The sequence below is a fragment of the Abramis brama genome, assembly GCF_963993115.1.
Source record: "Abramis brama genome assembly, chromosome: 22".
In the NCBI taxonomy this organism is placed as follows: domain Eukaryota; kingdom Metazoa; phylum Chordata; class Actinopteri; order Cypriniformes; family Leuciscidae; genus Abramis; species Abramis brama.
In genome coordinates this window covers 18,119,434-18,136,503 of record NC_139984.1, presented here as the reverse complement: position 1 = coordinate 18,136,503, position 17,070 = coordinate 18,119,434, and the positions used below count along the sequence as shown (strand labels likewise).

Here is a 17,070-nt window from a genome sequence, read left to right as displayed (position 1 = left end):
TCACACACAAGCCACAGTAATGCTTCACAAACATCCTCATCCTCCTCTATTCTGGATGTACAGTAAGTGCCCTCACAGAGACCCCCAGAGCCCGGTGTCCTCGTGGATTACCTTGAATGATTCAAAGAAGCCCCCTCCCCCTCCTCCTCCATTCTCCAGTTTATCCTCCTCTCCTCCCAACCCCATCATGGCCTGACTGTTGATGTGCAGCTCCTCATACAGCGTCTCCAGCAGGGCAGACCGGGTGCGCTCCTAGGAACAAAAAGAGTTATTGTATTTGAATATAAATAGTAAATGAATGTTAGATGATTTGTTTTATGCTGCATATATCATTTGTTGCATAAATCTTAAAATACATTCAAGGTATACACTTTATCAACATCACATTTTCCTGGGAATTTAACCCATTAGCTTGGTGTTGCATGTGTCTTGCTCTATGAGTGAATGTGAAGTAAAACGTTCCTGGATCAACATCCTTTTTGATCCTGGAACAACATTCCAATCAACCAATCAGATTTAAGGGATAGGTTTAAAGTTAACGTACCCCAATTATGGTTTTTCGAATATTCCCTTTCATGCAGTGTGTAATATAGCTGTTTGTGAATGTAAAAGTTCTGCAAAGTTGTAAAGTCGAAAGTGCACGATATACAAAGTTATTGTCTCCCAAAAGAAAGAATTGACTCTGAACCGCCTGTACGAGTCGTCTGTAATTTGAATCCCACTGCTTTACGATTATACGTCACTAGATAAGACATTTGCATAATGCCAGCCTATGTTTTATGTTGTCCGCCCACGAACAACTTGACCCGCCCTAAAACGGAACGCTTGCTCTTGAAAGATGAGTCAGTACTTCGTTTTTTTTTACCAGCTTGCTCCTCAGAATCACAAGTTCTGTAAGTATGAATAATTAATTATTGATGTATATAATTTCTACCGGGTGTTCAAAATACTCCGTTTTGTGTTTTATATTGTGTAACTCACGTTATTACTGTCTTACTGAAATACTTCTGCTAAGCAGCAGTGGGCCACTATTACCTAAAACTGTCTATTAATGCAGATTGTCTCTCGTTCTTACTACTTTGAGTAAAGATAGAGGATGGAGCAAGATTTGTTTTGCAAACTTTAATGTTACATCAATCATTCACGTTAGAGCTCGGCTAACGTGTGCACTGTTATTGATACTGTTAATAATACAGTTCCCGCTGGTTGAGCAGAGCTTTGGGTGTAGAGTAGTACATATGAAAGCGCTATATAAATGCCTCATTCATTCATTCAGTCATTCATGTGCACCGCAATAAATTTGAAATATACACATCAGTTTGTTGATGGATCACACTTGTTAATGCTGATGGTGAGGAATTGCAGTTGCAACATCTCATAATGTACCTCAAACTGAGTAGTGTATCACTGAGAAACGTCCTGCTCAAGTTGTACTTGCGTTGGAGTTTCGGGTTGAATAACTAGTTCTTCCAATGTTTCATCATCGGACTCGCGCTTGAATTTATATGGTAAAATTGACGCTATCGTTACTGTCTTAGGACTGTAGGACTTGAGGACTGAGGAAGCCTTCTGAGCTGAAATTGAGTTAATCTGCCGAGTTGAATGTGGTGATGTGCAAAGTATATTATGAGAAAATGGAAGTGTTTTTTGACCTTTGATGCATGTAAAACTGTTGTAGGAGACCTCCGAAACAAAATTAGGAGCCTTTAAAATTGCACAATAGGGGCACTTTAATGTCAAGTTTCTTTACCATTTTTCTTCACCAATCATTTCCCGCTGATTTTAGGACTATGTTTTTGGACAGGATTATTGTTCTAGGAACAACAAAAGATTTTGATCCAGGAACATGTCTTTCTTGTGATGACTATATGAGCACTGATTTCTGACATCTTACAGTCACTCACCTCTAATTTGGCAAATTTTTCAGCTTTGTAACAAGCGTATTCAGCATTGATCAGCTTGGAAAGCAAGAATTCATGAAACTCTGGACCCTGTAAGAGGCAGAATGATGTAGGAGGAGAACAAATGAGAGAAAGACAATTGGATGGAAATTAGTGGGGTTTTTTTTGTTTTCATTACATACTGTACAATACTGTTCAAAAGTTTGGGGTCAGTTTTGGGGTCAGTTATATATATATATATATATATATATATATATATATATATATATATATATATATATAATTATTTCAGTCATGACAACTCTCTGAGTGTTTGGCATGGTAATGGCTATGACAATGTTGATATGTTTGCTGCTGCTCTACATTATAGCATACATGAATTACCCGTAGCAGATCTATACAGGTGGAGCTGGGGAAGATGGAGGGTTTCTGAAAGCGCGCTGCAACTGCTACAGCAAATGCATCTAAAGTTTCATGACAGAACTTTGCATTTCAAACAAATTTTTTAAATCTTCTATTAATCAAAGAATCCTGAAAAAATATTAGTTTCAACTATTTTCAACATTGATAATAATAAGAAATGTTTCTTATTTGCAGCAAATCAGCATATTAGAATGATTTCTGAAGGATCATGTGACAGTGAAGACTGGAGTAATGATGCAAAAAAAAAATCAGCTTTGCCAACACAGGAATAAATTACATTTCAAAATATATTAAAACAGACAACAGTTACTTTAAATTATATTTCACAATATTATTGTTTTACAGTATTTTGACCAAATAAATGCAGCCTTGGAGAGCATAAGAGATTTATTTCAAAAACATTTAAAACAATCTAATAGACCCCAAACTTTTGAAAGGCAGTGTAGTATTTGGCAGATACTTTTTCCTTCCAAATGCCTCTTAAGCCTGGAACACACCAAGCCGACGGTCAGCCGTCGGGCAGTTTTTGTGTGTCGGCCGACTAAGTTTTCTCAGTGTGTTCCGCACCGTCAGCTGAAATTGGTCCTCGTCAGCTTTTTTTCGGCCGATTTGACATGTTGAATCGGCATTGGGCCGTCGGTGAGAGAGAGAACTCTGATTGGCTGTTCAGCTTAATGAACGAGTCAGTGCACGAGAATAATAGCAAAACAGCGAGCAAAGAAATCAAAACGGTACAGAAAGAAGGCTGTTCTAATGTTACGTCATCTTACCTGAGTGTTCCTTGGCGAATATTCCAATATTAACATGAGCGGAGTGGAATAAAGAAAGTGTTTTGCAAGATTGATATTCAAAACGATAAGCACGCACTGCTTTGTTTATGGTTTGTGTATCTGCAGCCTGCAGCGTCGGTTTCCCTTTTTGAATGACGAATATAGATGAATATATCTACAGAAATAGACAGTTGTCTCATTTACACGCAGGCACAGAACACACATTTTAGCTGACAGTCGGCTGTAGTTCTCTCGGTGTGTTCAAGTGCAGCTTTTTACCCCAACGCGAGGCGACAACACAGTCGGCTTTCATCAGCGCTAGTTCGTCGGCGTCGGCTTGGTGTGTTCCAGGCTTTAAAGAGCATTTTAAGTACTGTATATATTTAATCAATGCATTCCTTAAGAACTGAACCCATGACTTGATGTTGCTAGTGCAATGCATCTAAATTAGATTAATCAACTCACTTTCTTAAAAATGGCTGGGTTGGGGAGGGGTGGTCCGAAGAATGGGACGTCATCTCGCGCAGTTACCGAAACCTGGAGAATGACAAATATGTGTATCATTTAATGACTCACAGGGAAGTGTTATAGAAGCTCTAGATTGCAGTAATACTGTGATGATGTACAGTACTTTGTAGAGAACGTTGTCAGAACAGGCATTTTCCACTTGCACCACTACATAGGCATGCAGGAAGTTGGAAGCAATCATGTCTGGCACAAATGGAGTGCTCTCCTCTTGAAACACGATGGCCACGATGTCATTTCCTATATGCCTCTTCCTCTGCAGCTATAACAGGACACAAGAGAGTTTATTTTCATATTCATTTAAAATCTCCTCATGTAACTGCACTTTTAACATGTATGCAAACTCAAATACTAAACAGTTGTTAGAGTGGGAATTCATTTGGAAAATTTTTAATGGATTAGCAGCTTTCAAGTCAAAGAATAATTCAAAAAATGGGTCCTGGATGCTGATTGGTCAATACAGTGTTGCAGCTAAAATACACAATATAGTAATGTATGATGCATAACACCTATTCATCATAGTTTCATAAAGGCCAACAATTAACCTTTAACAAACCTACACTACAGTTAAAAAGTAGTATTGTGAAATATGACTACATTATTACATTTTAAAATAGCTGTTTTCTATTTGAATATATTTTAAAATGTTATTTATCCCTGTGAATTTTCAGTTGTCATTACTCCAATCTTCAGTGTCACATGATCCTTCAGAAATCAATATGCAAATTTTATGTAAAAAAAAACATTATAATCAACCTTGAAAACAGCTGTGCTGCTTAAGACAACTGTGATACATTTGTTCAAGGATTCTTTGGTCAATATAAATTTATTTGAAATAGAATATAAATGTCTTCAACTTTTGACCAATTTAATGTGTATTTGCTGAAAAAAAAGTATTAACATATTTGGAAAAAAGAAGTCATGCTGAGCCCCCAAATTTTTGAACAGTAGTGTTCTAAAGAACACAAATTTTAAAGAATAGTAGCACATAATAAATTAGCTTAAATACAGTTTTAATGAAAACATGTGTTTTTAATACTTTTATTATGCAAAATCTATTATCAATAAGGCACTCAAATACGTGCTACATTGTGCATAGCCTGTACCAGTGGTGTAGTCTAGTTTTTTGTAGTGAGTATACTGTAATATCCCCCCCCCCCCCCCCCCAACCCCCGCCGCCGCCTCCTCATACTCACCCATCCCAGACCGTCAGCCCATAAGCACCACCACACTCACTAATGCATAAAGTATGCATCGACATGTAATTGAGAGCATTATGAAATATTAGGTGTTATCAACATGTCAATTTATTATAAGCAACACAAGACTTTAACAGCCATTTACAGCTGGGGAGACTGGACTGATTTTCTACTGTTTAGTGTTAATCACCATCTAACTCAGCCAGTTAAGAGCTACATTTAGCCTTAGATGTTATATGAATATGGTCCCTGAAGCACAGGTTTTATCAGTTTACAATAAAATAATAAAAAAATGAAACATTATAAGCACAAATACAAATTTACTTTTAGAAATGGTGTTTTTGAAAAAAAAAATGGTGTTATTGTTTTGGCAAGTTTAGGCTACTCTTTAAATTAAAACATGTATGAAAACTTGTGTGATATTCCCTTAAAATAACGTTTTAATAGATTTTATTATTATTATTATTATTATTTTAAAATTCATTTTTACTTCTTTTTAATTTCTTTGAGTTAGACCGAACTTTTATTTTGGTGGGTTGTAGACATTTGAGTTTCTGTGTGTTTTAATAAACTATTATTATTATTATTATTAGGCCTACTTGAAGTAAACTCTACTGTGCAATAGTAATATATTTCTGTTATAATTTCTTCAAGTTATACCGAACTTTCATTTTGACAGGTTGTCGTAAAGACAATACAGTTTCTATGTGTTTGTATATGAAACGAATGAATGACTTTTATCAAATGAAATGGTGAAATTCTCGTGAAGTGACTCTCATAGCAGCTCTGCGATGAAGTGCACATGTAGTAGCTCATGTCTCAATACAGTGAAACGCTGAAAACACCACGAGCGTGATCACGCGTGCTTCAGTGTGTGTGTTTGTGTGTGTGTGTGTGGTGGAGCACACATTGAGCGCTCATTCATTCCCAGAGACGCGTAGAACAATTGCAGTCTCTTTTAACTTTAATATTCACAGACACTAGTCCATATCGAGATTTGATTCATTGTACAGCCCTACTTTTGATTTATTCATTCAAAAATAGCCAAATTCGGTGACGTTCTGCTTAGCAAGCTCCATTTGTGACTGGATTCCGCGATTCGGTGTCGCTTCGCAAACACAGACGGGGTGAATTTATGAATGAAAGTGAAAGTTCTGACACAAAACGAAGTTGTTACGCATCCTCACGATTTTTTAAGTGGGTATACGGAAATCCTTGGCCTTTTCTAGTGGGTATACGGCGTATACCTGCGTATCACGTAGACTACACCACTGGCCTGTACATATTTTATACATGAATATATTGACAATGTAGCTCAACATTTCATACTTTAATGCGTAGGAATGAAATGAGCCAGTCCAAACATAGGTATTTGATGTGGTAAACAAAACCACAGTTGCGATGAGTGCCGTTAAATGCTCTTCGGACTGACATCTCATGATAAATCCGATTCATTTTGAAGGTTGAATTTATGTGTCAATGATGCCATGTGCTGAAGTTGTTTTTCACAACATGTCACAACAGATGGCTGGCAAGGACAAACACAGAGGTTGTTGCCGCTCATTTAAACATGGACATCAGTTCACCAACTTGATCTGCTGTCAACCTCCAATCACTGCAGAGTGTGTGCACACATGACAGCAAGAGAGTGAGAGAGAGAGAGGAGCTCGGTTCATGTGTTCTAAATGCAGAAGATTCCCTGAGGAGTAAGCTCTAAAAACACTCTTCCTCTGAGGGAGCAGCACTGCCAGTGAAGGTGCAGAATAAAGGTCACTTTATGAGTCAACAATCATCTGCCAGCACATCAGCAGAGTGTGGCTGCAGGAAACAGCATATTGGAATGGATTTCAACCCTCCTGTCGATCCAGATGTCTTATACCTATGTGGCCTGTTTTTTTTTTTTTTTTTTTTTTAATATCAGAATAGTATCTACAGAGATGGATCATTACAGAGATGGATCATCATTATATTTTGTCATACTAACGCTTACAACATTTGTACTGATTGAAGGTTCTCAGAAAGGGATAATGTACATCCAGCCGGTTGTTAACTCTGAATAAACACCGACAGGGAGATCAGATCTTGAGATATTCTGAGATAACAACCCGCTTATTACACGGCTACTTGCCACATAAGTAAATAATTAGACACGAAATATTGATCTGAGTCTAAATAATTTATTAGGTCTTTAAACGCAACACTTCCACGGAGAGAGCAGTTGCTAGCACGGCAAGTTCAAACTAGACAGACATTTAAGGGATCCGGTACAGTCATACCACTTATTCCACGGCATTTTGCCACATAAATAATTATGGGGATAAGAGATATTGATTTGAGATGAAACTGTTTTAAAATCGTACCTGTTTGTATCTTATAATTCAACAGTGTACAAAACAATCATCACAAAATGGCAGCAGCTGCGTTTGTGTGAAACAAGAGAGAGCGAGTCCATGATACTGGATGACGTAATTAAATAATTGTACACAAAATATTGATTTGACTTAGTTTTAATATTTTATTAGCTCACAAAATGCTAAAACTCCCATGAAAAAAAAACTGTTCCTAGCAAGCGTATAGCGATGCTGACTTCAGTAACCCGGATGAGCCTGTGTTATCTGTTTTCAGCGGTTCGAGGAATAACATACTGCTGGATGGCGCGATTGACCAATCAGAATCAAGTATTCCACAGAGCCATGTAATAATAACAAGGAAAGCACATGTGATATGAGTTAACCCACAGCTTGGTGCGATGGTGAGTACCTGCTGTGTATCGCCCTCTGTGTAAGGCAGCTTAGTTGACACATGGAACATGATCTCCTTGTTGTGGAAATTGTGGTACACAGACTCAGAGCCTGTCTGTCCATGTGTCACGTCCAACCCTCCACGAAACCTAGAAGGAAACATATACAGAGGTTTTGCAGACAAGACATGAATTTTAGCATTAGCATTAGCATTAAAAATCACATCCAAGACTTTGTATCCTTTATAATAGGGATATACTGTATTCATAAAGGTTACAAAAAGAACACTCATGGACGAACTCACTAAATGGTATTTTATGGCAATATATGGAGGAGCCAAATAAAATTAAATTAAGGAATAAATTATTTGAAGGATAAACGAAAGAGAAAAGCGACTGGTTTTTGATATGTCTATTTATTTTGTCAATTTTGAAAGATTTATATTATTGTATTATTTGTTGTTAAATTTCAGTATATTTAAATTTTTTTAATTAAATCAGACAATTTTTACCATTTAAAAGTGATTAATTTGCATTTTAATTTTAATTAATAAATAAAAATATTCCTATATAAATATATTAATATTCCTTTATTATTATTGTAAATTAATTATTTTATTTAGTTCTTTAGTTTTAGTATTATTTATATACTATTGTATACTATTAGTATATACTATTATTTATTTTTTGAATTCGTTTTTATTTTCTGTTATGTGCTTTTGTCATTTTTATTAGTTTTTGTTTTTCTTTAAACATTTCTATTTAGCTTTAATTTATTATTCGTTTTCAGATCTTAAAGTTTTTTTAAGTTTAAGTTTTTCATTTAATATTTATACAGCATTTTATTTTAGCTTTATTTCAATTATTTGCAGCAATCCAGTTTAATCAGGCACTAAATATGCAGACATACTGTAGCACCATAAGAATTTAAAGTCACTTTCTTTTTCAGGTAAAATTGTAGGTAGATATTTTGTGTGATTTGGGGGTCAAGCAAGTGCAAATAAACAACTCTAAAAGCAAGTGTAATTTATTCTTTGTGAAATCTCTCCTCAGATGCGCACTTTTAACTCCAACATTCAAAGCTTCTATTTTAATTAATGCACGCAGTTATTTCATCTAGTGCATCTACATTTCGCTCGTGCCGTACTGAGAGAGAGTAAGAGCGTTCTGTTTATAAGTGTTACCCTTTGAAGTCATGGAGCTCGATTTTCTGTCCCAGAAACTCTAAAAACTCCACCAAAGCAGGACCCTCCTCGTTATTCCCAAACAACTCCTCCTCTGAGGTCTACACAGATAAAAACACATGATGCTGATAAGATTCAAGCAAACATTTGTACTTAAGTATCCTTGGCAGTAGACACCCACCAGGCACAATGGTTCTGTTGAGGCCTATGCAACAAAGAAGCTTCATGCATTATCATAACTTCAATTACAGAACAAAATAAAGTAATTCAGCCTTTCAGATATCCCAAATCACAATAGCAAGACCACATAATGTTACAGCACAAAGCCTGACATTCAACAAAACCCAAATGAAATGAACCCACAAACAAAAAAGCAAGAACATCTTGATGAGGACAAAAGGAAACTCTAAAATTAGCAAACCTAAATGGCTCATCATGGGTCAATTAGCTTGATGCAAATGCTAATTGTTCCTCTGAATAAACATAGTCTCCCATTTAATGTCAAATAAGGGCAAGCGGAAGATTTGAGGGCTGATCCATAAGGTGCATTTCGAACATGAGCACATCCCATCAAAGGCCTTGGTGTTCTTGCAGCACACACTGGAAAGGTTGAGTATGTAAACACATCGATCTGTGAGATGAAGAGGTTAGTCAGTCCTCCGTTCTGATGCTAATACGCTAAGGGTGTTGCTGGCAAACCTCCTCGAAGAACCTCTTAAGTACCTCTAGCTCTCTCTCGGCTCCTCTCTGCGGCCTTAAAGGTCAATGACTGTCCTAATGTAATCAAAGCTCTTCTCTGGGAACAATAGCCTTATGATTTTAATACAAGACAAATGAAGACAATGGTTTGATTGTTGTCTAAGCAGAGGAGCCATTGTGAGGTCGAGGGCAGGAAGGACTACTTTGTTAGATGTTTAATTCAAAACATCAATTTTCAAAGGTGGTGTTCTAAATAAAGATGAATTATGAAGGTGAGTTACAGCAACAATTCATCTCTGTGCATCTGCTAAATGACAGGAGCAAACGGAGATGAGGCTTCCCATGCGACTCACCTGTCCAAACTTCTGATAAATGACTCCAAACTTGAAGTTGTTGCTTATGACGTGTTCGTCGAATGTGACAATGAGTCTGGAGGCCTGCGGGAGGGGTAGATGATTTAAATAGCATGATAAGTGTCCTTTAGGTACCGCTCTGTCAACACTGCAAACCCTTGAGAGACGCAGAGCAACACTTCTGCTGAAACTAGTGTATTTCCCAGTGCCACACTTAAATTAACCAGGACAAATGATTCAGGATCATGCATTGGTGTATAAAGCTTATCACTATGCTGCACATGGGTCATACAAAGATGTAGAGTTGCGTACCTTTGGGTAAAGCACTGGGAAAAAGCGGTCCACGTTCACCTCTTCACAGACGAGCTGATAATAACGAAAAGACAAAGCACATATTGATTCTCATTCTCATTTGATCTTGCAAAAGTGAACACTATGGTCATCTGTCCAGGCAGGACAGAACAGACTCATGGGGGAGTGAGACAATCGGTCATGTCACTCAGAGAGAAGTGTGATGAATTGGAGGGCATGAAAACAATAGTGCTGACCCCTTCACCCCCTCCTCGCATGATTCACTCTCACCTTGGCCATCTGGACAATGTTAGGGAATTCGGTTAGACAAGATATTGGAATCACATCGTGATACGTTTTCATTTTTGTTCTGTAAAAAAAAGAAAGACAACATAAGATTCAAGTTAAACACTGCAATATACACACACATTTCATATATATACAGTTTTCAATTGTAGTCTTTAAAAAAGGCATCTGAAATAATAAAGTGCATTGTAGTGTTGTCAAAAATATCGATTTTTTGATACTGAAATAGCCTATCTAAAACGCTTCCAATACTCATTTTCCACAGAATAGATAACAGATACCAGCTGCGCTTTCTCGCTCTCTCATGAATCTCTCCGACAGCGAGTTGACACACAAACCCGCCTCCCCTCACTCAAATTTTTCATTTGCTCCGGATGAATATGAATTGCCGTGTGGTTGCGCATACTGTACATAATTTTACTCATTACCGCAAAGGGCGCGCACGTAAAGCAGCCTCTCAGTAGTAAATTGAGTTCTTTTTTGCTGCTTATTGCGCTTAAACAGTCAGATACACACAAAATAATGTCAAAATGCCGATCTTGGCAAGCATTCTCGTAAACACAGTCAGTTATGTTTTAAGTGAATGTAAACAGTTGAGAAAGAAAATGTGTGTGTAACATTATAATGGATCTGTCCGTCAGGTCTTAAAGTGACAGCAGCCTAATATACTTGCTGTCAAATTATGAGATAATATTAAAAATATCTATATGGCAGTTTTTCCCCATGGTATTAATGCCAAAATCTTACCACACTGACAACAAATAGTTTTATGGCATAAATAGCAAAACTTAAATGTAAAAAGACAAATTTATTTGAAAATCTAATTTAATTGGAGGATGAAAATCTAATGTTTTCATGTATAAATACTTCATTAATTAAATTAATTAAATATATATATTTTTTACCCCATTAACAAATTGTTTGTTCTTGTATTAGGCAAAAATAAAGCATCATTTTGTGAGGTTTACAAAGCAACAAAAAAACTATTTCTTGTTTTCCCTGGCAGTTCAAAAACATACACTGTAAAAAAGTAATTTTAATGGTAAAAGACTGTAAAAATGCTACAGTGAAAAACTGTTAATTGGTTAACAGAAAGTTTCCGTACTATATACGGTAAATAACTGTGATAGATCTAATGGTAATTTTACTGTAAAATACCGTTAAATTTACAGTTTTTGAAAGTGAAAAAGAACAACTCATTGTATAATTTACAGTGAAAAACCGTAAATTGACATTCCCACAATTCCCTGTGTGACACTTCACATTTGATGTATTTTTGTTGAAATAACTGTTTCTTCATAGTTTTCTTCGTTTTTTCTAATCAGTTATGTACATTAGGGTTTTATGTTACATTTAATGTTGTTAAATTAATGTTTATTGCATTTTTAAAATTTCATGTGTGTTGACGTGATGGTGTTTAATGTTTGTGTGAATGACACTGTGCAGCTTCTATAGTATTAACTTTCTTGTGGAAGAGCTGCTTGTGATGAGCTTTGATTGATCATGTGACTATCATCACTGCTGTGATTGGTGGTTATCAGTGTATTACAATGGTACAAAACAGATATTATACTTCATTAGGACGGTAAATTCACATTATATCAGATAATAAAATACGGTTTATTACTGTAAATTTTAAGTTAAGTCTGTAAAACCAATAAAGGGTTGCTACCATATTTTTGACGGTAAAGTTCTGGCAACCACAGCTGCCGTTTTTTTACCGTAAAAATCACGGTAAAATTTTTTACAGTGTAGCTTCTAATGATATTAAAGCACAACACAGCCCAGACCTACAACAGTAACACTTATTAACCGCTCCAAACTCAGTGTCATTGTGGCATCATTAAATGTGTCACATGGATTTGATAACAAGAACATCCTGCTGCCATCCCTCAACCCACACACATTGGCCTATATTGTCCATCTGGTGCCTAATGCGGAAATGAGGGTGGCGTGTACATTTGGCCTGTTTAATCTGCGAGAAAAGAGGTTTTATTGTGAGTCCCAGGAAACATTCACAGTTGTTGTCAAGGAATAGATATCAGTGTGTTCTTTTTAATGTCCACAGTAAAAGCCAAAGTTCAAAACAAAGTAGTGGAGCTGTGCCAGAAACTAAGCCCTTCATTAGCCCCCCTCATTCACACGATAAAGACATTTGGCAGGACATGAGGCCAGGAAAAAAAAAAGTGATTGATTTGGGGGAAGGGAGAAGCAATCTAGAATGGATGGAGAACAAAAAAGAGGAAAGGAAAAGGTCATACCTGAGCATGAGACGGAGATGCTCTTGGTCCCCGATAACATCATATTTCATGGAGAACACCAGGTGGCCCAGGGCACTGTCCACTGTATAATAATTAAAGTGTTCCTAATGAAGGAGCAGAAGGCGAAGCTGTGAGCGTTCATTCATCTTCACACTTGCAAACTCATCTCATTTTTTAGTCTCAACACTCCACCACAAACCTAAGGGCTAACCGACCACTTCTTTATGCACATTAGTCTAATTTATAATGGATATTAGATGTGAATACATTACGCCCATTGAAGCTAAACCTAATAAATCTTCATTATGTCTGGCTGCTGCAGTGTCACATTGCTGTAATTAGGTTACATTTGCTAACAATTATATCATTGAAACTTATTCAAATGATAGATGAGTGGTTCCATTCTGAATGTTTAGCTTTTTCTATGCATTTTCGACACTAATTTTGTGAGCTATATTGTGTGATAAAAAAAATGAAATATAAGTTGTTCTCTTGATTTATTTTGGCCTGGACCAAAAAAAAGAAAATGATAGTCCTGGTTCGCTTAGCATTCACACTCATTTTCAACACTGACCCTAAAAATATAAAACAAAAAACAGCTTTGATGACGTATATTTTGCAAAGGAACATCTAAACTTATGCTGTTTGCTGGGCTAAATGCAGTCGTTGTATGTGCGTACATATGATGGTATTTTTACCAGTTGAGAACTCATGAAGAACTTATAAAACTTGTAAATGTCTGTGGTCCATTTTGCATTCATATTACAGCCGAACCGCACCAAAGTTCGCTTGGAAGCAGACAAATACCCCCTGAAAAGGTGGGTCTCGTTCCGCTCGTTTGGTGCGCACCAGGGTTCGGATGGCAGTGTTCACATTTATTCAAATGAGCTGCACTAACAGAGCAATCACACTAGAGTTTCTTTTAATCACACTAAAACTAAAGTGTAAACACCCTCAAAAACATGCCGAGTAGAGCTAGGGCAGATTTGCAGTTAATAATGACTTATTAATAATTATTGCGCTGTTCCTCTCACAAAGCTATCAAATGTCTTTAGTGCAAACTTATAGTGCGTTAATATAGTGCCTGAAACATATAGTGCATATGGAAATATAATACATGAATGGACTATTTTATGACAGTTTTACGGTGATAGTTTTTGCATTTTTATTTTCATTAGAAAATTCACTTCTTGTGTTCCATGCAAGAAAGAAAGTCATACAGTTTTCTAATGACATGAAGGTTAGTAAATGATGACATGATTAACCACTTTTGGCTGAACTATTACTTTGTTTAAATAAATCCTTACTTTTCCCAGAAAATGTTTCCTGTAGATCTTAGCTGTGGTGTTGCTCTCCAGTTTGAAACGTGAGGTGGGAGACAGGAGCTGCTCCGGGTCAATTCCATTGCTCAGCTCGTGATTGGTCCCTTCGATCCAATAACCCCCAAACTGGGGCAGCAGAATCAAGGGAAATGGACTCTGTCTGCCGAGAACCTGACAGAGACAGCAAAGAAAAACAATTACACTGACAGTCAATCGTGCAAGCCCACAATAAATTCCACTGAGAATTCGACTGCAATAACAATTTCTGTCAGCTCTTTATTTTGATCTGGTTTACCTCATGGACGCTGGGGTAAGGAATGTAGTCTTCCTCAGTCTGTAACAAAATGATGTTCAAAACATTAATTATGCAGTGGATTCATTTAGTTGCAACAGACCGTTTTTAAACTCCAATGACCCAAGGAGCAAAAAATACACTGCTTGCTCGTCTGCTGGTTTATTTAAGAGAACTAACTGTACATGGTACAATCGGTTTGATTCTTTACAGGCACTGAGGCCTCAGGCCAGAGAATATTGCTCAGCACCAGCTAATCTTATTTGATTGCAGTTCCATTAGTGCAAGGGAAAGTGGGCTACGGATGTCTTTGAAAACTAGATGCACCAGCTTGACTGATAACCAGCTCTTCTATTTGAAGCCGTCTGCCCGCAGATAAAACAGCAGCCTGTGGCCTTCAGACAATACGTGTTTTGTATTATTGTGAGTGTGCGTGTGTACAGGGACAAAAGGGAGCCGGTGAGGTGAACGTACTTTGAGAGGAGGAGGAAGAGTGCTTCGTTGCTCGTCCATTCTGTTGCTCTGAAAGATAAAAAGAAAGAATCTGTCAGCCCTATAGCAGCCCTGACAGCCCACGTGTGAAAGAAAAAGTAACACCTTGGTTAGATCTACTCAGGAAGAGGAATCTGGTCATACTTTTATGCCTTTTAAAAAAGAAAAGGAAATATCAGTTTATAAATTACAAGAATATACATCTTAAGAAAGACACAATGGGATTATCATTCAGTTCACTTCTATGCATGGTATTTTGGCACGAAACATGGAGTATTTAAATTAATGTAATGGTTGCACTATTTTACAGTACGTGCACCAACGTGTACTTACAGGATATTCACCTAAAAAAGTACTTGTTAATAAAAGGTAACTACATGGGTTAAGGTTAGGTTTAGGGTAAGTACCTAGTTATTACAATTACTATAAGTACATTGTATGTACATGGGGAACAGGACTGTAAAATAAAGTGCTACCAATATAATAATTAATTGTCATTATTTGTCAATGTTTGCAAATGTGGCTTACTGTATATGAGCTGCAATTAGCGGAACAATGCAATCTTAGCAAATTCCCTTTTAGCAAAAATAAATATATTAATTAATGTTATTATTGTAATGTAATTTGTACTTAAAGAGGATATATTCTGAAAAAAATATATATATATTTTGAGAAATTATTTCACATTAAAAGTATGATTTACAAGAAAATATGATGTAATTAATAAAAAAGAGACTAAAACTATCCACGCAAGATTAAACATCAGTGCAAGGATAAAACAGGCAATCACCAGGGGAAAGAATGCATGAAAAAAGTTAAACGACATAATGGGACATTCATAAATAAAGATTATGAAAGACCATAAAATCTTTTTAAAAGAAAGCTCACATGCATTTAAACAATATTTTAAAAGAGCATATTTATATAGATCTATATTAGATCAGTCTTAGACAAAGAACTGTTTTTTATTCTCTTTAATCAGGTTTTATGAATATGGCAGACAGTGGAACACAAGATCAAAACAGGATTGTGAGCGTGCAGGGAGAAGACGTTCAAATATTTACATGGCTATCAGCCCGTTCTCATCCCAAGGCGTCATATACTGACGCTTTTGAATTTTCTTCAATATCCGACGCACAGGGCACCCTTAGGCGTCAATATGAGACGCAGATAAATATGAGTCTAGGAGGCGCCTCCTAGCGGTCTAACCCTAAACCTACCCCAGACCTAAACCTACCCATAACCGGTGTCTCATATTGACGCTAAAGGGTGCCCTTTGCGTCGGATATTGAAGAAATTTCAAAAGCGTCAGTATATGACGCCCTAGGATGAGAATGCGTTGTGGCTATTTACAGCCATTATACGAAATATAACATCCTGAAGTAGCAAATATCAAATCATTTGTTCACTTCTTTAACTAAAATGCTGAAGATCAAAAAAAGACACCCTCTCAGGGCTGAATATGATTCTACTGATAACTGCTGTAGATTTGAAATGCTGCATTGAGATGCAACAGAGATCGAATTTCTGATTTATTTGATGACGAATTCCAGCAGACCAACTGTGATATACATACCAACACATTTTGTCGTTTAAAACATCCTGCACATCTAGCTGAGCTTCTCTTTTACTTTTATAATGTCATCCAGAAGCAACCTAACAGTAAATCAGATCCATTTTCAATGTCATATTGTTCTCTGAAACATTAAGGTGCATATAGTGCACTTATTATCGTTAGACATCTGTCTGTCCTAAGTTAGAGATAACAAAAGTAATATCAAATGACTAAGATCAATATGTCTCTGTGTACTCAACAGCAGGATCTTGTATTTAAACACCGTAGATAGGGACTAATCATGTTCTCATTGTAGATTTGGCAACTGCAAGACTGTGATAATCAGGGCCCAACCATAAATATATTTTTTGTAATATGTATTTATAATAAATAAATAAATAAATATAACTTTAACTTGCCCCATAAAAGAATAAAAAATTACTTGTTTCAAAAAAGTGTTATATTTTTAATTTAACACAACAATCCAAATTGCAAATTAAAAACTACGTAAATTAGGTTTAGTTTGCAATAATTGCAATGCAATCAGATTTATAATTAAAAATCATATATTTTTTATATTAATATAAGCAAAGTTGTTTGCAACAACAAACGTTTTCACATGCACATGAACAACGAGCATAAGATACAGTATAGTGTCAATGCAGTGCTGGTTGGGTAAATGACTGGTTTTTATGGTTATTAACTGGTAATTATGGTTTTTAATGAATAAATGTCCTCATTATTTACTGGGATGACC

The 17,070-nt window shown here is 36.4% G+C and overlaps 1 protein-coding gene across 9 annotated transcripts in view; it reads right to left on the bottom strand.

Annotated features, from left to right (window-relative positions):
• The window catches only part of rap1gapa (RAP1 GTPase activating protein a), a 78,506-nt gene that overhangs the window by 14,095 nt on the left and 47,341 nt on the right, over positions 1-17,070 (bottom strand). For all 9 annotated transcript variants that reach the window (XM_084099150.1, XM_084099154.1, XM_084099152.1 and 6 more), the window contains 13 exons: positions 14,741-14,788; positions 14,270-14,308; positions 13,960-14,145; positions 12,653-12,756; positions 10,377-10,455; positions 10,107-10,160; positions 9,795-9,878; positions 8,743-8,843; positions 7,579-7,708; positions 3,726-3,881; positions 3,560-3,631; positions 1,905-1,991; positions 112-252 (listed from right to left, as the gene is read on the bottom strand). In XM_084099150.1, the coding sequence (XP_083955276.1) occupies positions 112-252; positions 1,905-1,991; positions 3,560-3,631; positions 3,726-3,881; positions 7,579-7,708; positions 8,743-8,843; positions 9,795-9,878; positions 10,107-10,160; positions 10,377-10,455; positions 12,653-12,756; positions 13,960-14,145; positions 14,270-14,308; positions 14,741-14,788 (1,281 nt within the window). The remainder of the gene's footprint in view (positions 1-111; positions 253-1,904; positions 1,992-3,559; positions 3,632-3,725; positions 3,882-7,578; positions 7,709-8,742; positions 8,844-9,794; positions 9,879-10,106; positions 10,161-10,376; positions 10,456-12,652; positions 12,757-13,959; positions 14,146-14,269; positions 14,309-14,740; positions 14,789-17,070) is intronic.